At 45.0% G+C, this 26855-nt stretch overlaps 2 protein-coding genes across 3 annotated transcripts in view; both read right to left on the reverse strand.

Annotated features, from left to right (window-relative positions):
* Nucleotides 1–18307, reverse strand: part of LOC119371730 (HBS1-like protein) — a 39529-nt gene extending 21222 nt beyond the window's left edge. Inside the window, exons 1-8 of one of the 2 annotated variants that reach the window (XM_037642182.2) lie at nt 18042–18307; nt 17310–17378; nt 16601–16750; nt 13538–13666; nt 12748–12789; nt 5905–7335; nt 1260–1407; nt 163–300 (exon numbers count right to left, since the gene is read on the reverse strand). In XM_037642182.2, the coding sequence (XP_037498110.1) occupies nt 163–300; nt 1260–1407; nt 5905–7335; nt 12748–12789; nt 13538–13666; nt 16601–16750; nt 17310–17378; nt 18042–18084 (2150 nt within the window). In that variant the 5' untranslated portion in view covers nt 18085–18307. The remainder of the gene's footprint in view (nt 1–162; nt 301–1259; nt 1408–5904; nt 7336–12747; nt 12790–13537; nt 13667–16600; nt 16751–17309; nt 17379–18041) is intronic. The other variant, XM_037642183.2, reaches the window with a different exon arrangement.
* A 1785-nt stretch (nt 18308–20092) lies between these two features.
* LOC119371733 (coiled-coil domain-containing protein 25) lies at nt 20093–26769 on the reverse strand. The gene is made up of 8 exons (XM_037642186.2): nt 26639–26769; nt 26335–26382; nt 26137–26228; nt 25353–25428; nt 24013–24116; nt 22153–22355; nt 20977–21022; nt 20093–20181 (listed from the first exon to the last, which is right to left on the reverse strand). The coding sequence occupies exons 1-8, from the start codon at nt 26661–26663 to the stop codon at nt 20149–20151; spliced, it is 627 nt and encodes a 208-aa protein (XP_037498114.1). The 5' UTR covers nt 26664–26769; the 3' UTR covers nt 20093–20148.
* Between the last annotated feature and the right edge of the window lie 86 nt (nt 26770–26855).

Here is a 26855-nt window from a genome sequence, read left to right on the forward strand (position 1 = left end):
AGCCTTCTGCTTATGGTCAGCCGCACCTACACGAATAGGAATGAAACGCCACGCCACCCTGCTCCCTCGAAATGGAGGACATTAAGAGCGGGTGGGAACGGTGAACACTGCGCTCATATCTCTGCTTGAAATATCGTTCCAGTCTAGCAGCACATGGCGCACCTCGGTGTTTTGGGAGTGGCGCCGTCGGCAGGCTGCGTGTCCCCGCCAGCTTCCGGAGAGGGCTCCTTGCGATCCAGATCCGGAGAACTCCGGTTGGAGCTTGTCGCACTCGGCACCTTGAGAGTCTCCGACGATGCCCTGTAGAGAACGACCGCAACAAAAAAACACACAAAAGCGGCCTTCTTGCGTTGCTCAGTGTGTTTGCCCCACAATTATGGTACACATAAGTGGCAGCACAGAATATACGGATGCAACGTCATTGTCTTCATCGACCCGTTTTGTTCACAGCCGGACAAAGGTCTATCCTGCCAATCTCCAATTCACAGTTGTACTGCATCATTTCATCTCATCTCAAACCTTCTGATTTCCTAATTTCAACTATTCTCTGTCGTCGGCGACTGCTCTTCAATTGAACCACCAGTTAGCTGCTCTGTCTGTTATAAACAGCCTGCCCAACATCATTTAATCCTACTAATCTGAACTATAACACCAGTAACACATTTGCTCTCTAATACAAAAGGGCTTAAGCAATACGAAGAGGAAGAAATAGGAAACAGAGGAAGTAGTGGCTCATTGAAAATGAAGTATTTGTTTGGATGTTATCCCAAACAAACAGCGGCATGGCCAGATCTTTTTCTTTTTCAAGGGGGGAGGGGGGCATCCCTTGACTGAGCAGTCTAAGCTGGCCAGGTGGTTGTCTTGCATCATTTTATGTTAGGTAACCTATAGTAGACTGAAGTGGTGGGGAGGGGGGGAGGGTGCACTCCCCTCCCCTAAACATCAGTGAAGGGATGGCTTGATGTGCCAACCCCCGGATACACCCCTGCAAACAACGATAGCCACAGTACTCTTGGATGCCCTTCCTTTTATGTAGTGCTGCAATCCCAGCACCTTCACATAATGAATGATGTACACACACCAGTGTGACGCAGCATTCTTGACAGGAAAAAGCTGGGAACGATGCAACGTTGAGGAAAGAAAGTAGACGCAAGACAGATGATGAGTTATTGTTTGGGCGCAAGAAAAAGCCCAAATTTGAGAGTGCGAGAACTGTGTCATAAATGCACGCACTACTCTGACTGCAACTGTGCACTCACTTGCTGCGCTTGTCTTCGACCTCAGGCTGAGGCTGCTTAGGAAACGACTGCCTCAGCGCCGGGTCAATGGAGGGAAGCGGCTCCTTGTTGGCCCCCGCAGCTCTGGCGGGCGCCCCAACTTGCTCGAGAGGTGTGAGCGGTTTCCGCTCTGCAAGCAACGAGCAAAAGGAGCAAAAGGGGGCAGGAAGCCGGGACAAGCGAATGTGTTCAGCCCTGCATCACACTCAAGTTTAATAGGACATGACAGAGCAACAACAGAACATTTGTTCAATGCTCCATCAATGTCTGTTCGGTGTAAGACACTTATGGGTAGCCTGACTGTCAAGTATTCTGTGTTCTGCAGATTGACAAAATGTTCTGTGAAATTCCAATTGCTACTGATATGTTCTTCTACTCATTCTGTTGTAAGGTCAACCTTGCCCGTGGCAAAAATTTGAAGGGGCGAGTCGCTCACCGAGAACTCAGCATGTAGGACTAGATTCATGTTTGCAAAAAGCACGAAAAAACCACAACACGCAAGCACGAAAGAGACACGATGACACGCTCTTTTGTGCTTGTGTGTTGTGGTTTTTTTTTTCACTTTTTTCAAACATGAATTTGCACCATGTCGCCCAAATGTCCCTGCTAGTTCAGTATGTAGGACTAAAGGAACTGGACAAGTATGAGCATACAGGACTACAAGAACTTGACCGCTACAGTACACACTGTTTATACAGCTAGGCCTTGTTTTAGATCCTGCAACCACAAGCTCAAAAAAAAATCATCCCTCTAGGCCAGGAATTTATCAAATTTTTGCACCTTTCCTACTACATCACGTAATTAACACAACAGAGTTTTACAACCTGCTAATGTGCTGTATTCATACATATATTTCTAGTCGGCAGGGGTTCTTTTGCAGAAATTACATGTTCTTGATGTTCATGTTCCCCATTAGGCAACCACACACCACTGTGAACCTACACATATTGGCATAGCCATACAAGGGGCAGTCAAAAAGTTCCTGGAATGGTGGCTCAGCGTACTGATGTTGCGACCTATGTCAACGCTTGCCTAATCACCTCCGAGATAGGTCTCTTACGCGCACACACACTAGGTCCATCGTTCCTGCCATTGCTGGGAAGCAGCAGTAAAAGGCTTTCCTTGGAATCTCTTGGACCTCAGCTGCAGCATCCACTTCGATTTCCTCCACGGCTGCAAAACATGTCTCTTCAAGGCCTATTTTCAGAGTAGGAAACAGCCAAAATTCGCTTGGAATGGGATCTGGAGAGTATGGTGGTTGAGGGACAACCGGAATGTTATTCTCAGTGAGGAATCGCTGCACTACGAGTGATGTGTGGCTTAGCGTGTTACGAGCGAATGCAACGGCCACGCTGCGACAGATTCCGAAAGAGGCCTTCTAGCACTGCTTCCAACATCGGCAGGAGCAATGAAGCAATTTGTGTGCGCAGAAGGGCCCTACTTTGAAGGTGATTACATAAACACTGCTACAGGTCGTAACATTAGCACGTTGAATCCCCTTTGACTGCCCCTCATATTTCGTTCTCATTATAGACAAACTATTGCAGCATCAAAGACGCTAGCAATGCCAGTGCACAGACAACACAAACAACAATATCCCTCTTCTGCCAAGTTCTCATCTTTTTTTTTGCACTTTCTTATTGCGCACAGTATAGCGTTTCTAGCACTTCCCGAAAGCACAGCCCATGCATGATCTATGGCTTGGGTCACACTGTGATCCCAGTGTGCAATGTGCTGCTAACCCACAACTTTCTGCAATTCTACGATATAGTAATCTCGTTTTGCGCATAGAGCCAACAGGCACACACAACTCACAATTTCAATTACTACCCTCAAGGAACAAAAGAGAAATTGTAGCTGCAATTTGCACATATAACGGTGCATAAAAACAGTGTTTAAGCTTTACGAAGTGGCTCAGCATGACAGTTAATGGCAATTTGAAAGGCATTTCATTTTTTTGTGTGTGTGCTCATGTTTGTCAGTCCACTGCCACTTAATGCACAGTGCCGCTTCACACCAAATAAAGTGGAGTACACAAACAGACAAATTTTGCATCCAAGCACGACTTCTGGCATTTAACGACATCCAATGTAACTTCACTGAACTGTGCTTCCACTAAGTTATGAAGCCTTTTTATTTAACCCTACAATTTTACGTGCCCTTCATTCTTAAAAATATTTGAGGACACAATACATAATGCAGGCCAGTTAACCCAAAGTGCAACATTTAACAAATGCTCAATTAGTAACATTAATCTTAATGTCAATGTCCCTTAAACCCGTGTCACACAGATGTTTGGAAGGCCTTCCAACCGGTTGATATTCTATTGACTCAATGGTCAAGCATTGGCTGCTACACGGGACGTTTCGAAGGCCACCGAGTCAATAGTCTATCGAGTCAACGGAGCACCCCACAACTCTATCAAAACTTCAATGGCCATTAAGCAACGGAAGCGAAAACAGCGCGAATGTGCCCTCTCATTCACAGTGTGCTCATACTCGCGATTAGAAAAAGAAAAATTGAACCATTACGTTTTAAAAGCCGTATATGTGAGCGTTATGAATTATTTAACACAATACTTTTGCCACTTGAAATGTGCGAACTGCACATACTCTCGACAACAGCAATGTGCTTGTCTTCATCACGACGTCTTGCCCTGTCTCACTCGCCACAGTTTCGCAACTCAACTTAAAAACTAAATAATAGGGATGGGCAAATATTCGGGCATTTCGAATATTTGAACGAATATTACAGTATTCGAATTAGCTTCGATACGAATTTAGATTATTCGAAATTTCGAAGTATTCGAAATGAACAAATATATGCATACATCTGACCGCACGTAACCCCCCGTAAAGGTGGTTTCACTGCAGCGTCTGGTTATTGTGCCGTGAAACAACCCATCCAGGGGAAATCTGCACTGCCGCGAAGCCACACTCCAAGGTTAAATGTACATATTTTTTTAAGTTTAAAAGCATGTTATATGGGCTTATATGCGCTAAGTATAGTAATTTTTAAATTGTAACGTATTGCACCACTTATAACTTGCACCCTACAGCTATTCAAATCTTGATACTATTCAAGGCTGCTTCCACTTCATTTCAAACCAAAAAAGTGACATTCACTCATACCTAGTTCCAATCCTTAAAAATATTGCGCAAGGGTCATGACAAAAATGCTCATTTTTCTTAATATGCGGTAAATACTATTCGAACTATTCGATTCGAAATTATTCGACCAAATCACTATTCGCTTCGAACCTCAAATTCACTATTCCCCCATTCCTACTAAATATGTATTCGTAACTACGAATAAACAATTTATTGAAATGTTTAAACAAAAACAACAGACATATCTGTGCTTTTAAGTGGATTTATCTTATTTAAAGGGACACTAAAGGCAAATATTAAGTCGACGTTGATTGTTGAAATAGCGGTCCAGAAACCTCGTAGTGCTGCTTTGGTGCCAAGGAAGTGCTTATTTTGAAATAAAATCACGTTTTTAGTGTTCCGCGTCGCGTTAGCGCGCTTAAAATCTCCCGCCTGAAAATACGACTTTCATACGTCACTGCTGCCGTGCCCAACGTTGCCCGCTTTTACTGCGCGGCCGCCGACACTAGTAGCAGCCGAGCGGAAGTAGCAGGACCCACAGTAGCAACAACGGCGCTGCGGCAAAGACTCTGATGGGCACATTCAAAGCCTTCACCAAGTTGCGGTTGGTCTCGTAATCCTCAGTACGAAAGTGCAGCAAGCACACACGCAGAGGTTTTGACTGTTTAGCACACTGGCGCAATGGCATGACACTAAGCCACTTCGAGCGTAAGGGTTCATTCCGCGGCACCCAGTGAAAAGACACACCGGTTTCCTTGCTGCAGCACTGGCGTTGTGCACCATTCGGGTATCCGGCAATATCACACGCATGCGGCATTTTGTCGAACTTTCTGTCAGAGCGACTTTCACGAGCGCGCAAAACACGCACGGCAGTACGCAATCCCGAAACTACCACTGAGACGGGCGAGGCGCAGTTCGGCGAAAACGGAACCTTTGAACCACGCGCGCCACGGAGGTTTTGTTTTCCATGAATCAAGCGGAAACGAACAAACAGCATTTTATTACGTCTTTTGATGCTCGGAATGTTCTTTTTTTACTGCTGCTAGTTTGATTACTAGTGATTTATTGTAGGCCGACTTCCATACGTCATCGGGATCACTTCGAAAATTTCCCACTCGTGGCGCTCATCATGTGATACATTTAGCTTAATTTCTCGGTAAGTAGGGCACTGCTGTTGATAATATTGCCGTTTTAGAAGTTGTCATACATTGGGCTTTCACTCTGACATAAATTGTTATTTGCCTTTAGTGTCCCTTTAACTTTCGGTGATGTGTATACGAAAACACAGATCCGCAGCGCCACACAATTTTTGCTAGAAATGCCTAAACCACTCAAGAGCCATTCAAAACTGCCGTATAGCAGCGTGACAACTCCCTCAAGTGGATAGAGTTATGGCGTTTCAATGGCCATCGGCTGGATGGCCTTCCGAAAGCACCCGTATGACACAGGTACTACACACAAATATTTCTTAGACATAGAAAACACTAAGAGACATGAGACAACAGTGGCGCCTGTACCTGACGCCTCCACTGCACGTTTCCGACACGCGCGCACGACATCGTCGGGCGACGGCACAGCGAAATTGAACGCTGCCGTCTTTGTTTTTTCTCCGGGCCTCAAATCCAGCACACCGAGCTTTCTCAACCAACTTGTGAGATCGAAGGCAGGTGTCTGCCGCCGGACAAAACAGAAGTACACGAGCACTTTGCCAAAGAGGGATGCTTCTTTCACAGCCACAGCTGCGGTGCTGTGCAGGGGACTCAACTCGGGGCTTTCAACGTCGCCTCCGTATGGGTGGCTCTCTTGCCCGGCGAATGCTGAAACACCCGCCGCGGTTCCTTTCAGAATGTCGTCGAGTTTGAGCGCTCCTCCCTCGGCAGCCGTGTCGGGAGTGGGCTCTCTGTTCAGGCCGAGTATTTCACTAAGATTGAGCAAAGCAGGCTGTTGTTTCTTCGAGTTCGGTTTCTGAGGTGATTTCACCGATCCCTTTGCATCACTGGTAGCCGCTGACAAAACATCCGCGATGGGCAGTGTTGCCAGGCCATCGTCTCGCTCGATTAAGTCGCTCGTGCCACCAAAGTCAGTTCTCAACAACATGAGAAAGTCGTCGAAGTCCGTTTCGGCTGCGTCTTTGCCGCTTTGTCGCGAAGACGCGGAGGCTACACCAATTCCCAAAAGTGCATCTAAGCTGTCCCCAAAGATGTCTTTTGCAGGTTTGCTTACGGATGGCACTTTGCGACTCGCACTCGCGGAAGTAGCTTGGCCGTCACGTCTTGAAATGTCAGTTGGGCTGGCCGGATCGGGCTTGTAGCTCGACACCATGCCCAACAGTATGTCCAGCTCATCGGGCACTGTTGCCGACGGTTTTTCCACAGGTTTTGGCGGCGAGGTGTTGCTTGGCACGTTTCCTTCTTGGAGAAGTGCTTCGAGGAAGTCATCGCTAGAGTCCGTATGACAAGTTGGACGGTTAATACTGAGATCGTAAGTAGCGCTTGGAGCAAAGGCAAGCGATTTTTCAGGTACTGTAATACACTCATGATGAGCAAGCGCGGACCGCGGCGCGCCATCACAACCACTAATACTGTGCGCAGCTTCTGGCAAGCTGTCTGGCCTACGAGATTCTGCCGACCCGTCTGATTTGAGCAAATCGTCCAGTTTTAAGTCACAACCTAAAGTTTCAACTGTACACGCAGCGGGGGGAGAAGGAAGAAGCACTAGGTTTAAAAGTGTCGCCGAGTCTGTCTCCGCATTCGCAGGCGCGGCAGCTCCCCCCACGCGCTCGCTGCTGCTTGATCTCCGTGCGTTATCGCCCCGACTTCTCGCCGGCGCGTCGAATTGCGCGACGACGGTCGTCAAATGCGGGACAACTACAGGCGCCCCACCACCACCATCGAAAACTGTGTCGGACGGCGAAACGACACAAGAGTCGTCGTCTTCGCTGTCCGATTCTTACCTTGCGAGCGGCACGTCGAAATGATGGAAAAGTGATGAGCAAGAGCACGGTGATGATGGGTGGCAGTGACGAGAGGGCGGCATGCCAGTTGCGTTTTTATGCAAAAAAAGCAAACAGATGGGACACAGGGGGAGAGAAGGAAGGAAGAAAGGAAGGTGGGAGGGAGGGAGAGGGGATGAAGCCAGAGAGCAGAAAGGGGGAAGAGGGAACGGGAGCCTAGAGTTAGTTTCCGAATGCTGCGAAAACACAAAAAGCACGGCCGTTGAACTTTGGACTGTCGTCCGGTCCACGGCGAATTAGGTGCGTAGTTGAAACTTGCACCAAAAATTTTCAGCACACATCTGCTCTTCAAGTTATGCTGCCGGGAAGTTGCAGGTACGTGTCAATGACGTGGAAAGCTTGCAGATACCCGTCGATTCTACAGGCGAGTAAATTTTGAAAGCGAAGTCATCTTTCACTTCTCGGTTGGTTCTTACATTGAGCGACCTTTCTGTACTTAAATTTTCTCCATAAATCGGTGAGAAGTCGGTTTCTCGGGTTTCATTAACAGGGTGTCAATGGATTCTTCCTGATTCAATAAATCCAATACGGCCCAGCCCTCCATATTGCTCTGTGCACGCTAAAAGCAAGAGTCACGAGACTTAAAGAAAAAAGATATAAAAAGAAAACCACTCTTGAGTGTCCATTCAAAGTCTAGCAACTCTAACAGATGGTGCAATAATAGCAAGTTTTGGTAATGACTATGTAGCATATGCAATGGCACTACATATGTAAGAGTGCCACCTTTTGCACAGAATGATTTTATGCAACACATGGCGTTCTTTACATTCCAACGCCGTTACGAACGTTATATACTCCATACTAAACCTTGCTCATTTTTGGTCCTGCTGCAGTTCTTAAACAACGCACCCTCTACAGCACAATTTCGGTAATTCAGCTTTCAGATTAAAGAAAGAATTAAGTAAAGAAAAGATGTATAAAGTTAGAACAAAATGAAATAAGCAAAATTTGACTTCCTATTAAAATGAAAATTGCATAACTCGAAGACCAAGGTTACTAAAAATTTCTGGTTCAAGTCCCAACTCAATCCCTAACCCTCCTAGCTGACAAATGGGTCTTGATACAAACTTCTCTTCGACTCAACCGGGTGCAAGACAACACCACACTTTGACTACAGGAGTGCAGTCATTGCTATCCTAATCTCGAACCTCCATGATTATTGAGCACTACAGCTTAACAAAGCCCAAGTTCACTTGAACCCATCAAAAAAGAGGCATATTTCTCGAACTACTCATCCTGACCTAAAATTGCTAAGGTGAGTTATTGGCCCTCACAGTATATAGACTTCAATCGAGGGACCATGCTGCCTTACAGTCGCTTGGGCGGAGACTTGAATCGAGACCGATTTGTGCACTTAGGGGGTAAGCATGCTTTATTTACTTTTTTTGCAAGCTCTGATCTCCAGCCATCATTTAGACTACAGTACTTAAACACCAACTGCAACAGAATTTTAGACTCCATAGAGAGCCTACTTTAAGATAAGTGTTCTCCTCCGAGCAAAATTTTGTGCTTAAAAACCTTAATCATTTTTCCAAGTAATCACCAATTGAACTAAGCACTGAAGTAGAATCGATCGCTACAAAAATTCTTTGAATCTGTCAATAACAAGCGAAGCTACAGGGTTTGTCGCACGCTTTAAGCACCTTCCCTTGTCTTTTGTACCGACAAGTGCATTGGAAGCCAAGAGGGGGTGATGATATGGGAGAAAGAAGCTACGTCAGTGCGCATCATGACCTTGAGTGCGCTTCACTAGATGTGATCACTCTCTCCCGGTCTGATTCCAGCGATTGGTAGTGTTGCTGCTGTGTAATCTTAGCACACTATAGAGCAGTGGTTCTCAAATGGGGGTCCGCGGACCCCATGAGGTCCATGAAGCCATTTTTGGGGGTCCACAAAATCCACCCTCGCAAAAAACAAAAACAAAAAACGCGTTTTTTGGAGGCATGCTATGACCCGTGACCCCCTTCTGGTTTTTGGTATGCTTCACTGCGTACCACCTCTGCATTACGGCGGAGATGACTTATGTTTCCCCCTTCTCCATGAGATGGCTGTAAAGCTTTTGTAGCAGTTTTCTACAACATATGCATGCAAGCATACTTTTTTTCCAGGCTTGCATTGAAGAGCAAACAGACAGAAACAGTTTGAATGTGGCTGCAGGCCGCACAACTTATTGACAGGCTGTTGAGATTAAATTGCCTTGGTACTTCCACTATTTTTTTGCCAGGGAGAAATAAAAGGCACCTATTTGACACTGCATGTTTTGTCTCTTACTGCTAGGGGTCCCTCATCAATTCAACCGATCCAAAAGGGGTACCCGGAACGTCCATGGCTGAGAACCACTGCTATAGAGCGTGATGTCGGCACGTGGCGGTACTTTGTGGCAAGAGGCGCATCTGATCCCATCGCTGCTCTGGGTTTACGTCAGCTATCAGCCAATAGCAGAAATCTGCTGTATGACATCAAACAGCAGCCGCCAGCAGCTCTGAAGAGAGGGAGGACGGTCCTCCGTATGAAAGGAGGGCACTTGAGAAAGTGGCAACTTCGCACTCCACTTGCCGAGATTGCTTCAGTGGTCAGTGCTACTTGCTCGTCATGAATTTAGCCAAAGCCAAAATCCGGTTGCAGTTGGCTATTAAACGTGACACATGCATGTCTGCATCTCCGGCCGCCATGCACCAAGCATTTTAACTAAGCAGGCTCTACCAAGTTCAACAAGAAAAGTGCACTGCTGCAAGACAACACAAAGCGTCGTGTGGGGGGAAGGAGGAGAAACGTTTACGAGAATCGAGAGGATTTAATGATGATTGTAAGTCTCGTCAGAAGGTACCACAGCCATTTTCAGTGTTACAATAAAGAAATAGATGCGAGCCACTAGGTCTTCAACGAAACAAGGTGTACGTGCAAGTGGCATCCCGCCCATTTCAAAAGTATGTCTGCATCTGGTATACACAGCCTTAGCTGGATACCGTATTTTCTCGCCTATAACCTGCCCCTGCATATAAACCCGCACCCCCACCACATCTACAAACCACAGAAAAATGAAAAAAAGAAAAGGTGCCTGCATATTGTCGCGAAGCTGCCTTCTGTCTATTACGGTGGAGCAGCGCCGCAGAGCCACCTTTCACTCTCAGATATCCCGCACCCCGACTTTAGCTCCGAATCTTTTAAATATTTTGCACGAGTTACATGCAAGAAAATGTGGTATACCAGATGCGGGTGTGATGCAGGTGGTGCAGCACCCATTTCCACAGCTTGCTGCATCTCGTATACCCGGCCTTGGATGGCCCACGGTCTCATGCAAACACAGGTGCACTCATGCCCACTCCTGTTGGAGCGATTCTGTGCCTCGTTGTAAGGCGGCATCCTGTCATACCTTCAGTCAAGGGTTTGACGATTCTGCCTCAAAATAAGCAACAGAAGGTTGTACCGTTACTGTCTTGGTCTTCTTTAAACCCTTTCTCTAGTTCAACGATTCCTGTAGCAATCATCATCTTTTTGCAGGAAACATCTAACATCCGAAGACAGCAAACGACAAAACTGTTCTCAGAAATGGGAATGTCATCGACGTGAACTACGTATTTTGTTGACTTTGTGCTGCAGATAACCATTGCTCTCCCAGACATATGCTTATTGTGTTGAGGTTAAAGCCCCTGGCTCTAACTTGGAGCTTGCTAGAATCTGAAGGGCGTGTAACCTGCCTTAGGTGGCACAGTTGTCACCAGACATTCTGTGGCCAAATCCACCATGGCTATGAATTAAGAAGCCCGAAGAGCCGCAAAATACGTACAGATCATTTCGAGTTTCCGTCAGTTCTCGAATAAAGGTTCCGATTCATTGCCGAGAACTTTGGGATAATTATTTCCATTTTGTTCGGGTGAGCCAAATAGAAAACTTTGAGTTCATTTTGAAGCATAGGACCAGAAATGGTTAACGAGCAAAACATTCCTAATGCCTTCTGCACGACTTGAAGTACAGCTTGTGTACAGCCCTTACAAAAAATTTAAAAGGACAGTTCTTTACGAACGAGCCCAGCCTGTCTACGCAAATGTCCCAAAAGCAACTGTTCTTACAATGCTGCCATCGTCTCATCTCATGGATTTGCAAAGGTAACCCTTACAGAACCGTCCTCTCATGTGATAAAAGCACAAGTGATCAGGAAGGTGGTTATGAAATCTCTGAGCAACGCCTCCTCTAGGTATATGCCCGGAACATCGCTCTCTTTTCCATAGAGAGCCACCTGCCAGAACCAATAATGAAGGCTTGGAGGCAGCTACGAGGGCTGTGCATGTTTACAAGGGAATGCCGCAAGAGCTGCTGACCAGTGTACCAAAAAAGCACCAGGCCTGTGCTGAAAACGCAGCACAGTCACAGCGAAAGATGGAACAGCAGCCTTTCTAGAGCCCGTTGTGGACTCTCTTGGAGCAACTAATACTATTACACAAGCAAGGTACCCACTATGCCATAAATCCATAAATCATCATAATTCTTGTGAAATGTCTACGGAAGCCTCCACTACGCCATTATTCGTCATTCTGCGGAGACGCGTGGTACCCGCTACACATCTGTGGGGCATTATGCGGACTTTGTTGATGCTGTGGCCGATGATTATGAAGCATTATGGCCGAGCCCTTTGTAATGGGTTGGAAGCATTAACGACCCACTCATTACGCAATTTTCATTGTCTGATGCCTGGTTGTTATTTTACTCTTCTACCACGCTATATTGCATATGTTAGTGTGATTTCTTGCCCAACATGACACCTGTACGGGGTCTTTTTGCAAAGGAGTTTCAAGCACTTGCGGGGCTCTGTGATAGAATGCTCGACTGCCACGCACAGGACCTGGGTTCAAATCCCATCCACTCCAGCATATTTTTTTCTCATTCTGCACAATAGCAGTTACAGACACCAGCAGTGGTGGACAACTACAGGACCAAAAACAGCTGTTGTTGTGATCTCATAGCAGCTTTCGCTGTAAAAAGAGACGATAACAGGCGCAGGAAAGGCAGTATGTTCGCAGCTCACGTTCCAAGCATCGTGTTATCGGAGGCGTTGCTCTGAGCAAGGTAAAACACACCCAAAGTGCACTCAAGGAAGCCTGCAGTGATTAGGACACCTTTTAGAAGTGACGGCCGAGAGCAGGATCATCCAATCAATCATGCATGAGCATCACGCGATCACAGAGTCGTCACTTATCACCACTTATTCTATACGATTTAATTTTTTTTTTTTTGGCCAGATTGAGCAAACATGCATGAGCGGCACACCACTGAAAACAACGGAGATCGCAGAAGATGACATGCACCTAAGTGCAGGTCTGCAAAGGCGCCTGCACTCGTTTCAACGTACCTCTCCTCCGTGGCTCGCGCTGTGGCTTCGGCTTGTCTGTTTCTGTTTGGAAAAAAAAAAAAAAAACAAGGCTTTTTTTCAGGATTGCTACTAACCAATGTGCACTTCAGGTTCACTCTGAGCAAAGCAAGTATGTCAGGCAAGCAAGAAAATAAGCACACTCTCCTAATAATCAACCTAGGATTGCAATATTAACAACAGGTTTTCTCGAAGGCTAATTTATCAGTTTAGACTAGGGGTCTTGAGCTCACCTCAGCTAATGGGCCGAAGTCAAGACATTTAATTTCCCGATGGGCCGAGATGGTGAAGAAGGTTAGAGAAAAAGGGCGGGAGGAGGGTCAGTGTGAACAAAATGTCAGCTAACATTGCCATTTGAAAGAAGGCCTTTCCCACATCTCGTCTATGGGTCATTTCTGGAGGGTATTTGGCGTCAGGTTTTGAAAAACGTATCGATATCGATCTCCAGAATGACTGAAATCTGAACGCCGATTTCTGAAGTATGGTGTTTTTGTTCCTCGGTTATGTCTTAACACATGGTGGCCAGACGGGGGTGCCTCACGAAAAAATGTGCACGAGACCAGTCACGTCTGCGCAGCTCATGAACATACTTAAGGAAAATAAAAAGAATGTATGTGGGATGAAGACAGTGATACGCAGTCCGGGCCGCTAGCGAAAGCGGCCCGCGTGTTTGAGACCCCTGGTTGAGACTGATTCAGGGTTTCCTGCTACCGTCACGGCTTAACAGTATTGGTAAATAAACAAACAAATGAAAGTGTAACGATCAGCTGACCTTGCAGCAGACGGTCAAGAGCGACTTCGGCGTTGAAGTCTCCCTCGAGGGCCGCCCGACGAAGCGTGGCCTCTGGTATCGAGTCGCCCACCACGTTTTGCATCTTCTCGATGCACTCGTAAAGCCGCACTGCAATGGAAGCACATAGTACCGAGAAGTTATTACGTAAATCAGCAGTGGTAAAGTGCGATGGGCAGGGAAGCACGAGGCAAAGCCGTAGGACGAGAGTAAATCTCGTGACGCAGCAAAAAGCACGACAGGAAAGAGCTTTGATTCCATATAAATCACTTACAAAATTGCAGTTATCTTATACACTCAAACCTCATTATAATGAAGTCGCATCTGTTATGAAAATAACTTCGTTATATCCGAAAATTTGTTATAAACGTTTATTTGTAACACTGTAGCTATGACAAGACTATTCTTCATTTACTTCGTTATAAGCAACAAATCGTTATATGCATGTTCGTTATAACGAGGTTTGGGTGTTTAGCTATGACTTTGTAATTCCCGTTCCCACATATTGCCACGCTCCTTTATTTCTTTATTTTGGTGTGATCGGGCTTCACCCACAATACTGTCAGTGCCATCTGGCACACGCCATGCTGCAATTTTTAGGAAGCTTCACAACTTCACAACTGTTTCAGATTGTTCTGTTAAGATTATGCGCAGTATGTGAGTACTCAGGTTTATTTGGGAGCTTACACGAGCACCAGCAATAATGCTGAAAGGTTCGATCATTGACTGTAAAGAAAATGACCAGTTCTGCCGATGATCGGATTAGTCAACGCCCGACGTTCGTGCTCGCGGCTATCGTTGCACAGCGAGTACTGTTTGTACTTTGAGTTCATCTATTAGCGGGCACAAGTTAGCCCAATAAAGAGTTTTCATCTGTACCAGCTTGTGTTCTGCGTACTTCACCGTCACAACCATGTGACAATATCTACTAGTTGCCAGTGTGCAGCGACCATTATAACTCTGATAAGGCTCTTGGCGCACATCACCCATCCCTTAAAAAGATATAAACACAGAATCTCTTGCGTATATTTTAGGAGTAATTGCAATTTAAGTGGATGAGTTACAATTCACAATAAAACGTAATATTGAGCTATGAGCACCATGAACATATGTCGACAAAAAAAGGTGAAAATAACCAGGAATTTTTGACGTTTCACTTTCATAATCAAAACCAATGAACTTTCTCCAAATCCCTTATTGCTAACAACAGATATAATTCTACACCTTGTCAGTTTTACGAGTAAATAAAGTGTCAGCAATTTGCCACAAGTTGAAGAGAAGTACTTTAAGTAAGCACATGCTACCCAACTTCGTTACAGCCATTAGGTCAAGTGCCCATTGCATCTACAAGACCTGTTCCACTGATATACTGGTAGTTAGCGCATTTGAAGGGAAAGAGAAGCAAGCAACAACATCGAAAGAGGTGGTAGACGGGACTTATTTTCATCAACAACCTGTGGCTTTTCACGAGCGAGATGTACCTAGGGCAACCGCATGTTGTTGTTAGGCCTAACTACGTATTGCGAGAAAACAAATAAGCCACGTGAAAGAACAAGTAAACAAATCAAAGGAAAATGTGGTACATCATCTTTACCGGCAAGTGTTGCTCGTTTCTTGCCAAGTAATGCAAATAAAAAAAAAAAAGATGTCTCTTCACCGCCACGGGCTTGCCACCAGCATGATTGAGTGACAAGTCCTTGGTCAGGTGAAGACGGTCACTTTAGCATGGACTACCAATACACTGGACAAGTAATGGTGCTCCAGTGTACCGTTTGCCATGCATTCACAAGTTAAACAGTCAGAAGAAAAATACGCGCCACATTTCCGTGACAGCCCCAAAATGGGATTTGAACCCATGACCTCCGTATCAGCAACATGCAGATTTAGCCAACTGAGCTATGTCAGCACACTAGACTCAAGTGATAAAACTTGTATTGCTTTACATAAAAGCACATGCCTCATGCTGTAAGCGATACAACACCAAAATGTCTGGTTACTAGTGTTTGCAATGAACATGGCCTCAATATCATCATTGCTATTATTATTATTATTATTATTATTATTATTATTATTATTATTATTATTGAAAATGTAGGTTCTTAAGCTAACTATACTGAAAACAAGATTTTCATCAAGGACATCAAAATATTTCCTAACAGCAAAATGCGAGGTGGCTTTTTTTTTTTTTCTTTTTTCAGTTACAACAATAGCTTTGTGCGAACTAGTACTACTCATAATCACACTAGAGTACCCCTTTTTTATTCTTATGAGCACTCACAGATACATTGTTACCGTTCTTACTGTTTTTTCTATTGACGCAGTGTTGCAAGAGAGTGAAACACTCCCTTAGCCCTAACTTGCGCCTGTCAGTGAAGTTTAACTCAGGCTTACAAAATATGTGTACCTCACAATGCCTAATCAACCACACGTAACATTATTTCAACATCAGATGCATAAAGAAACTCACTAACTCTATTACAACCATAAGCCAGCCAATCGCACTATCTGATGAGCCTACAGTAGCGATAATCGGTGTACGGTAATGCTTATAACATAACAATGCTTCTGTAAGAGGTCTAGTGTCACACATTCCTTTCTTTGCTGTCGTTTCAATATATGAGAGGTATACTCCGTTTCGTACATAAGGTGCAATGCTGTGGAAGCTATGCAAGAAGTTTGGTCGGCAAAATGTGCAAGTCCACGCAGCGTGCGCTTGGATTTTGTCGCCGTGGCCTCCGAGACTGGCTCTGACTGCGCGCTAGCGTAACTGATCGCGGAGGCCACGATACTGAAACAAAGAGACACTAAGCGATCCAAAACAAGCTGTTGACAAGCGTATAAATAGAGGGGTTTGTCTATTTCTAAGGCACAAAGCATTTTCATTTATTACTCAGTTTAGAAACGAAAAGAAAAATCACATTACGGGTGGTAAAATCATTGAACTATTTCGTGGTGCGAACGCATCTTGTAAGTCTCGCTAGCTTCCACAGCGCTGCAGCTGACACATGAAATGGAGTACAGTATGAAACTATACAACAGGCACACCTTCGTCCACGGGGCTGAGTTCGGGTTCCTGAGTTGCAGACTTGTGGGCTTCGTCTTCCTCCTCCTCCTCGTTTTCCTCTTGGAGGACTTCGGGAGACAGGAACGACGACATGGAGTGGAGCTTTTCCCTGTTGTACAGGAACTGCTCCTCTGCAAAAATTAATGAGCAGAAGGTGTCAGCTGTACAACAGCACATAACCCAAAAATGTGAATGGGGTAACGGCCATCGCCGTTACCCTGTTCGGCAGTTAGCAAGGTGCCTGTAAGTGTGACAGGCAGTTACCCAAGGGGTCCACCAAACTGCCTAGCCCAGGACAATGACAGTAAACACCTATTGCAATACACAACGTAGATATAACCAGAACAGAGGTGTCCTAGCAAGTTACTTTGCGCAGTCGTTAGAATTTTGGTAAATGACGCATCGTCAATATTCTCTGTGACAATCGACGCTTGGACATGCGTGTGAGCATGAAATAGCTCTCAATATGTTTTTGTCGATCTCTATAATTATGGGAGACCGGTGCAATTAACCAAATTGGACTGTCAGGAAAGGAAAGCTGAGATTGCGTTCCCCGTGACACCTGCCAATAAGGCTGAACCCGCAGCAGCTCTGTAAAACTTGAAGTTTAGAAACGCTAAATTATGCGTAGCAATACACAATAGGCATTGTACAATCAGAATCCACGAACAGCGAAGATTGAAATCGTACCTGTAGTCGGAGATATGCATGAATCCTCTTCCTGGGATCTCCCGTAGACATCATAGTAGCCTTCATAATCTGCGAGGAAACAAGCATTTTTTTGGCGTTTTTAGCGCTGCTTACTAGCTACACCCACAGCACATAATGACTCTGGTGGGTTTTGTTAAAGAAAGCAATCAAGTGAGTTACGAAACCGAGACGAAAGTAAAACAGCGAAATGTGATCTCAGTAACGCGGTAACAAGGTCCGTGACGCAGTACGAAATTTAAGGCAGACGCGTTCTTTAAAAACAGTTACCGCGACAATTCGCAGGCTCAGACTTCAGTATAAAACATCCGTCACCTGTAGAGTACGTAAACAAAATGCGTGCTACGGAAGTTATATAATTTGGGACTCCAAAAACCACATACGGGCAAGACAACACACCTTACGGTCGACTGGAAAATGCGTAGCGTGTTACCGCGCACGCTTTAGGAACACATACGGCCAAGGTAAATGGGGAATGAACCTGCGCTTACGTTTTACGTTGCGAAATTAACGAGCACGCCATCGGTTCGAAGCCGTGTCAGGGTGAAGCCGTACTCAGAGCAGCGTCTTTCGAACGAGCTGCTGATAGACCTGTTGCGCACACACCGATAAGCTAACGCAATGAATCGAAACCGAGGTTAGGGGAGCTAGCTCTCACAACACACAATTCGGCGCATTACTGCTGCCCGAGAAAGAACGAGCCTCTTTTTTTACCGTCATCGTAATTCATAGTCCGAACATTTCGGTGCCGAGACATCTTGAAGCGGCAGCACAGGCACGCCCGCTTCTCGCGCGAGGCACTTCGCTAAAAAAAGAGACGGTGGTTCTCCGAGCGCGCAGTTTCACACTCCCGAGTCACAGACGCTTGGGCGGCTTCGAGCACGACGACGAGCAAGCAGCGTGCCATGCCTCGAGTCGCTCAACAACACACACGACACGATCGGAGACACGCACGACAGCCCGAGAAATGGCGAAAGGGCTCATTGTTGCTCGACTGCGACCCACGTCCGCTTTCTACGTGTAGTAGTTTCGTTTTCGACTGGGATAGTGGACACTTCACGGCATAGAGTTTACAGGACAACATAAGATAACGCACACAACGCCTTGTGCGTCATATGTACAACCAACAAGCCCAACTATCCACTTTCGGTTAGTGAAGGCATCGATAAAGCGTGATGTTAAAGCTGCTCCTCGCTGAACTTAACTGAACTAAGCAATATCTGAAGTAGGCTTGCCGGTCTACGGGCCTCTGCAGTGGAAGAAATGAAACGGCCTTTGATAGTTTTCATGCTTGCCTAATCTCACGCACCGTCGGACAGCCCTTTCAATTGTAAAGGTTTAATTGATTCCTGTATTCATTCCCACCAAAACGAAAATGAGGGAGCTAATAACACCATCACCGTAGTCAATGGCAGAGAACACACCTTTGTGATGTGCTTACACGTCACACAAATCAGGCAATCAAAAGTTTATTTCAGCAGAAAATTCCTGATGGTCTTCAGGGTTAAAAGCCGCTTATAGGCAGCTCGACTGGGTCCCTGAAGACCCTTACATTGGCAGCATAGGGCGTTTACAGTCCAAATATGCACATCAGATTATAATTACAACATATGTGAGTAATACTGAAAGAGTTTCAATAAGAATCATCTTCACAAAGTGCATGCTCTCAAAAAGAAAAAGAAGTAGCTGTCATTCACTGATCACACTGAAATGAGCTTGGTATCAATATTTCGCCATAAAAATATCTGAAGATTATGCATTTAGATGAAGAGCCATTCCTCCAAGTCAGAGCGACTGGAACCATTTCAGAAACAGCTTGAAATATGGTCATAAACAGTGGTAGCCCTGATTACGCACAAGCGAAAGTAAAAGTGAAATAGCATAGTTTGTACAGGAGTGCCAAGTAGCAATGCACAAAGTGTACAACATGTACAAAGCCTATTCTCTGCTGCACGTAGCGTGCATTTGTATGATAAGTGGGCTTCAATTGTACAAATTAGCATAAGTCATACAGTCAAATAAAAAATCCAAGAAAAACTTGTTACCCAGTGTAATGCCGCTGCTGCAGTAATCCCTGTATTAAGTTAATTGGCTAGCCATACGACATCATATGATGGCCTGAGCACACCACACAAAAGCCAACGATGGGCCTTTGCCACAGGCACGAGACCCGAGCAAGTGGGTCTTTGGTTGCTGGCCTCCATGCCAAGGTAATTGCAGTGTCCATATTTACTGTAACCTGAAGCATCCAGAGAGAACATTCCTCTACTTGGGAAAGAATGTGGCAAAGGAGGCAGGTGCAGTGGAGTTCGCTCTTAAAGGGAACACATACATAAATGACAATAAAACGAATGCCACACCAATGTTTGCCCGCAAAAAATAGGGTCTCTCATGAACTGCTAGGAGAATGTGTACCTGTACATACAATTACAACCTGCAAACCATCCTGTCTATATTAACTATGGACTGGTTGTTCCCATCAAGGGTGGACCATATTGTGTATACTTCTTGTCCATGCAAACAAGACTGATGTAGGAAAGATGGCGGCTTGAACTGGAGGCACCGAAGGAACGTCGCTGGAGCCAACGTGCATCCCCAAATATTACATTTTTGTAAATTGTTTTATGTCAGTAAAATCAATTCAAACGGTGAAACAAGGAGATGAAGACAGACAGGTTCCCTTGCCAAAACACTGGCTCCAGCATTATTCCATGTTCAACAGCTTGTCCATGCAGAGTGTCGTCAAGCAGCAGTAGACAGCGAACTGATAAAACTCTATATTTATTGTACATTTATTACACAGGCCGGTGCTGACGGAACATCACATGAAGTCATCCGAGTCATAACCATCCTCCTGCAAATAAGTAGAAAAAAGATGAAAAGATAACCAAAATGAATGATTGTACAAAAAGTGATAAAATGTTGTTGGGTGACAAAAGGTAAACCATGAAAGAGAGAGAGACTATTGGAAAAAAGAGGTTTTTGCCAGCGTGTATATAACCATTGACATGCTACTATTTATAGAGGGATGGGGACTGGGATTGAAACATTCTGGAAGAGAGGGAAGAAAATCATAAAATAAAAGACATCGTATATTCTTGTGCTTGAACTATGCATGCCTATACAAAGCATAACTTTTGAAGCGTTTCTTATACCTGCCAGTGTGAGAACTTTAACGGTAGCAAAAATTCTGCATATACGAGAAAGGAGAGGCTTGGATATACAATCTATTCATTTATTTATTTTTTTACTTGCCCTGAGCACATGCCTTTTAGGGGATATGTGCAGGCTTTACTGGCAATGATTTACATTGAGATGCAGCAAACAAGCAGTAAGCAACAAAAAACTGAACAAAAAAAAATGATAAGCAGCGTGTCATTTTTAAATCACTAACTTTCTTGGTGATTGGCGTTTGCCGGTTTCGTCTCTTTCCCAAGACAGTCTTTGCAAAATTTAAGCGAGTATCCTTTTGGCACTAAGGGCAATATGATGTCTCATGATTAGCTTACAAATGCACTTAAAAAGCCACAGTTACGATAACCGCATTCACAGAACCACAGTCTACGGCCATAGAGAAGTGAGGAGGAAGGTCCCAGCAAGATGGTGTTCCTCTATCCCAATGAATGAATGAATGAATGAATCATCATACCTTGTTTGATTTCATGTTCTCTCCTTTCATCAGTGTATCGTAACTCCTGCAAAGATATAAAAAATAAAAGACTAAAGCTTAATGACTCATCTTTTTCATGGAGTAATGAAGTACCAATGTTTTGCCTTAACTGCCATAAGCACACCTTGTTCTAAAACCCAAAAACTGGATGCAAGTAAAAACTACAGAATTTGGCAATGTCAGTATTGCAACAGCCGTAAAACAGACCTAGCAATCGGGTATCTTATGATAAAATCATAAAGCTGTCAGGTATCTTTCAGAATATGAAGAATAAAACCGACAAATAAAAAAATTTGAAGATTTGATGAGAACTGCGCTAGAAATGGCTTAGTTACTCAACATGTTCCCCATTTTACTACAGATTCGGTGACTTCTGATCCTGAAAGTAAACAGCAAGAGAAGGCACTCTAGCGTTTGTAGCATAACCCACAGTTTACAGACTGGAGAAAGGTGACATGAATGCACTGTAGAGGTTACTGCAGCATTCGTAGCACTTCCTATGATTTATAAAATGGCAGCATAGAGGGATGAATACACAGTAGAGGTCACCCTAGCATTTGTAGCATTGCCCACAGTTTATGAAATGGAATATAGAGAGATGAATGCACAGTGGATGTGACCCTAGCATTTGTAGCATTGCCCACAGTTTATGAAATGGAATATAGGGAGATGAATGCACAGTAGATGCGACTCTGCATTTGTAGCATTGCCCAGAGTTTACGAAATAGAATATAGAGAGATGAATGCACAGTAGAGGTCAACCTAGCATTTGTAGCATTGCCCACAGCTTACGAAATGGAATATGGACCAACAAATGCACAGTAGATGTTACTCTAGCATTTGTAGCATTGCCCACAGCTTACGAAACGAAATATAGACTGATGAATGCACAGTAGATGTGACTCTAGCATTTGTAGCATTGCCCACAGTTTACGAAATGGAATATAGACTGATGAATGCACAGTAGACGTGACTCTAGCATTTGTAGCATTGCGAACGGTTTATGAAATGGAACATGGACTGATGCATGCACAGTACAGGTCACTCTAGCATTTGTAGCACCTGCCGCAATTTACAAGATGGCATTATAGAGAGATGAGTGAACGGTGAAAGAACACAAGGATCTCTCTCCCAGTTGCACGTTGTTACGCTCACCTGAGCTTGGCCTGCTCCTCCTTCTCCTTCTGCTCCTGCTTCTCTCGCTCCTTTTGCTCGCGGAGGATCTGCTTCTTGTCCTCGCGCTCCTTGTGGTCCCGCTCCTCCCGCTCGGCGCGCAGGTCCGGCTGCCGCTCCTCCTTGGTCTTCATCAGCCGGTTGACGATCTCGTTGATGCGCTTCTCCACCCGGATCGTCCGCACCTGCGATGCAACGTTGCCATTCGTACGGCCTTGTTGGTTGGACACAACCTTGTGAAACCAACAGACAATGAAGCTAAGGAAGGCACAGGGGATATTACTTGTACATTTTAACTATAGCATAGTAATTACTTCATAAATGGAAAGGAATTGAAGTTGATGAAAAATCAACTTGCTGCAGGTAGGCACCAAACCTACAGCCTTCGGATGGAGCTACAGCACCAGTACCAATTGAGCTACAACATTGGTACCAATTGAGCTACAGCACCGGTCGCTTTCCAATCCACTTTATTGGGTATTCATGTTTCCGTAATCCTGGGAGTGTTAGCCAGTGCCGCTCGAAGCAATGACGGCAAGTATGGAACGCTCCTTTTGTCGCCAGCTGGCGTCACATAGCATGTCATCTTATTACGAGCTGGAAGCTGACCAATCAACTGTCTAACAAAGAGAAACGAGCCCTCGATCTATTGCCCCCTCTTTCATTATTATTGGTTGGGAGTATCAGCATGTGTCACATTCTCGGCGCGAAACTGGCTAGGACAATGAGACGCACACACACACACTTGCTGGCGATGAACTTGAGAAGGGCCCGCCTCAGCCCTACAAATCTTTTACTGTGTATACATAACTCGCGCTAGGGGGCGCCACCAATATGCTACGCATATCTAACACGTATCGAGAAAAGTTGAGAGCTAGCTAAGAACAGGGATCCGCAGGACACAACACTAGCATTTATTTTGTATACTTCGTCTATGCCCGTGTTCTTTTCCAGTGCTTAAAGGGATCCTGAAACATTTCTGACGATCTTTCACAAACCCATTCGGATGGTGATGAAGTGAATTAAGAAATTTTCTTGCCAATAATAACATGCAATGACATTACCGGTTCAAGAGAGTTGTCCAAGTGATTGGATGTGACCCGCTTTTAGCAGGGCAATTTTTTTTAAAGCTTACCAAGAAAAAGCAAGAGGCACTGAACTTCAGATTAATTGAACCCCCCCCCCCCCCCAACACATTCATAATGCTCAATATGCCTTGCTTGCCCTTGTATGCTAACACTGCATTTTTTAACCCTTATTCATTCATTTCAGTACACTGCATGATTCTGCAGGGGACCACTTTGCTGACGGCAATATCACGTTTGACGGGGTTGTTGGACGCGCCACATTTCCTTAGCAGTGTAGGAAGAGTAGTTTTTCTTTTGTCGTAACTCATGCAGCAAATAATGTATTTGTGCATACACTTCAAGACTGTAGCTTGACTCTCTTTACGCCTAAACAAAATGTTACAAACACCATAATAGATTTAATTACTCTCTCTTTATGATGGCTCACTATAAAGTGCCCAAAGCACCATCTCAACACCTTGAATTTCTTGCAACGGAGCGTCAAGCCCCTCAGAAAAACTTGTGTGTGTACTTGACACCCTTTAGAGAGACAGTCCATCGTGATTCACACCTGAAGTGGATATGCCTTTCACGAATCATGAATACAGCGAAAATTTTTTCGAACAGAACGAGACTTCGTTACTGAGAGTTTTGACTGCACGTGAATCGCCTGCTTCGATGTGACTACAGCACACTACCATCACAATCGCAGCTGCACTTGAAATCTGTTGAGACCAGAAGTGCTAGAAGAAAACTAAAGTGTGACAATCTTTACCTCCTTCTGCTTGTGGAATCCAACCTGGCCGACTTCCATTCCTTGCGTTTTTTTCAAGTTAGCCCACATTGTGTACACAACGTCGATGGAGTTCATCTTGTTGCCTGGACGAGAGAACAGTTCGCAGTGAGCATAGCAGGTGACGCCTGCATCAACTGAGACTGTTACTTACATGTTAAAGCACTGCATTTCGATTGTCTGCGCATATAAAACTATACAGTTCTCTCTACAGCGCATGCATCTGTAATGCTTCTCTAGCACAAGAAGGTTTGCACGTTACCGGGCATTCAAGCACTGGCCAGCGAGAGTAGACAGATTCCACATGACATTACTGAAGCAGCTTCTCACTGTGCCAGTGCCTAAACATGGCAGTCATGGTGACGTCGGTGGACAACACTGTCACACGTGCATCGGTTTGCACTTGACGACAGCTATTTCTCGTGGGGCTACCACAGTTATTGACTTGTCCCTCGACACAAGAAATGCCTTCCAGCTGTCAAATTTCTTGTCTACGCAGTTTATCAATGTGCTAGCACCCTAAGACGGCGGAAACGATGACATCGGTGCTAACTATATATAGCGACCGCAGAATGTAGTAATAAGTGTGATGACAGGTTTTCATTAGAAGGGCAAACTCAACAGCACAGAATGACAAAAAACTATGCTGGCTGCTGGAGATTCACAGTGGAAAAAAGTAGGGCGCATAGACACCACGAGAGAAACTAGACGATATAAATGAGACCGTCCCAATTGTTAATGCATGTCAAACTTTGGTGGATGCACAGTTTCATACATGCATAAGAATGAAAAAACATGTCTTATGGTTGAAGCTTCGAATATCAGTGTAACTGGTTTGACAAAGGTGCCTAATAAACCTTTTTTCTGAGGAGGTGCATGCATGAGCTCGCTTTTGATTAATGTTATCATAAAGAAGAAATGTCATGTTTAAACAGATATCTCTCGCACAGACCCGCGTATATGCCATATGAACGTATGGTGCTGCCAGAATGAAGAGACAAGTTTTTTTTTTGTACCCTCTTTTGCACCATGGTGTGACTGTTCAAATGATGATGTTGTTTGTTTCCCTACTATTGTGTTCGTGTCAGCAAAACAAACTTTTTTTCTCCACAGTCGGCTGCAAAATGTCATAACCAATGCATCACTGCAGTGGCCGCTCTTGAGAAGTTACCGTAACACGTTAACAGAATGGCTCGACAATAAAGCGATCCGGTCACTGTAGCTCGAGAGAAACATGAATGCAAAATGAACCTCATCAAATGTTGAACAGAAATTGCCGCAGCCACTTGCGGTGAGCAAAGTTGACGAGACGCTCACAGCACCTTGAATGCTGTTCGCCTTCACGAGTTGCGCGCAGTCCTCGAGTACGCTCGACGGCACGTCGTCCAGGGTTTGGTTCTGCGAGCAAAACGATATTGCGACACCGTTATGACGCTACATGGCGATTATTTGATGCAGACAACAACACCTGCTGTGATTCTTAACCCCTCCTTTTCGGTAAAGCTCAAAATGCACAGAGCTGTGTGTATTCAGCTTTACCATGACTGTAACACTTTATATAACGAGACTGTAATGCAGTGTGTTACATTTTCTAAGGAACTAGCAACAATGCACAAATGATAAAGGACACAAGATTCCAGCGTCCGCATTGTGCTTTTGTCCTTTTATTGTCGCTGTCCTTTGAGCAGTGTTACCAGTTTCGGTACAAGTGTGCCTAAACCATTCTGAATGTCAGTTATCAAGCTACTTCAATTTCTGAGATTTTCAAAAAAAGTTTTATTTTGGGGTTTTGAGTGCCAAGACGCCATAGAGGGGGGACTCTTGGTTAATTTTGGCCACTTGAGGCTCTCTTAACGTTAATCTAAATCTAGGTACACAGGCGGTTCTACATTTTGCCTCCATGGAAACGCGGACGCCGAGGCCTGGGAATCGAACCCGCGGCCTAATTAAATCCACCACGGCGCAGGTTTACTACGGAGATGAGATCTGCTGTAGGAATCGTTTTGGAACTTGTTGGGTGCAGTTGGCTGCATCAAACGTCAAGACTGACACTTTTTTACACATTCGTGTGTCGCACGAATAGAGGATACACAAGGTTTCACCTACGGGTTGCAGCCGAAGGTACACATGGGCCGATGACACCTTGTCCACGTGGAACCACACATCTTCGGGCCAGCCCCACTTGATGAGATCTTCGTCTGCGTGAAACAAAGAAACAACGAAAGTGTTCAGACCACGACAATCGCGAGTGAACTGCGCCCCAACGCGAGTGCAGCAGTAAGGAATCAGACACGGGGAACTCACTTTCGAATTTGTCCACTCCCATGAAGATGACAGCCGGCGGCGAAACCACTGCACGCAAGCGAGAGGGGGGTGGTTAAATGGCATTACTTTCTCAGTCGTATCAAACAGAAGTACGACGTCGGCTTAATAAACCAGATGGTCTGAAGCATCAACACAGACACGTCGCATAACCTGAGAAACGACGTGACGCGAATGCGTGACAAGCCGCAGCGTGAGAGACCACTGCTTCGGACGCGATTATAGCCGTTCTCACTCATTTTACTGCCGCTTACGGGGTAGCATACTGAGCGTACAGTATACTCACCCGTGCTTTTGAAGTAGATCACCATATTTCTTGCCTTTCCAGGCCAAAAAGGCCGCAGCAATCAAAAGCGAAAGACCACTACACGAAGATACTCAACCGAACTGGATTATGTCGACTCTGCTAGTTACGCCTGCAACGTTGTCTGCGGCTTCCTGCACTGCCACTTAATAATCCCAGATCTCAAAGGCCCTGTAAAAACATCGATACGTGTCATGGT

Source organism: Rhipicephalus sanguineus, chromosome 10 (genome assembly GCF_013339695.2).
Source record: "Rhipicephalus sanguineus isolate Rsan-2018 chromosome 10, BIME_Rsan_1.4, whole genome shotgun sequence".
Lineage (NCBI taxonomy): Eukaryota > Metazoa > Arthropoda > Arachnida > Ixodida > Ixodidae > Rhipicephalus > Rhipicephalus sanguineus.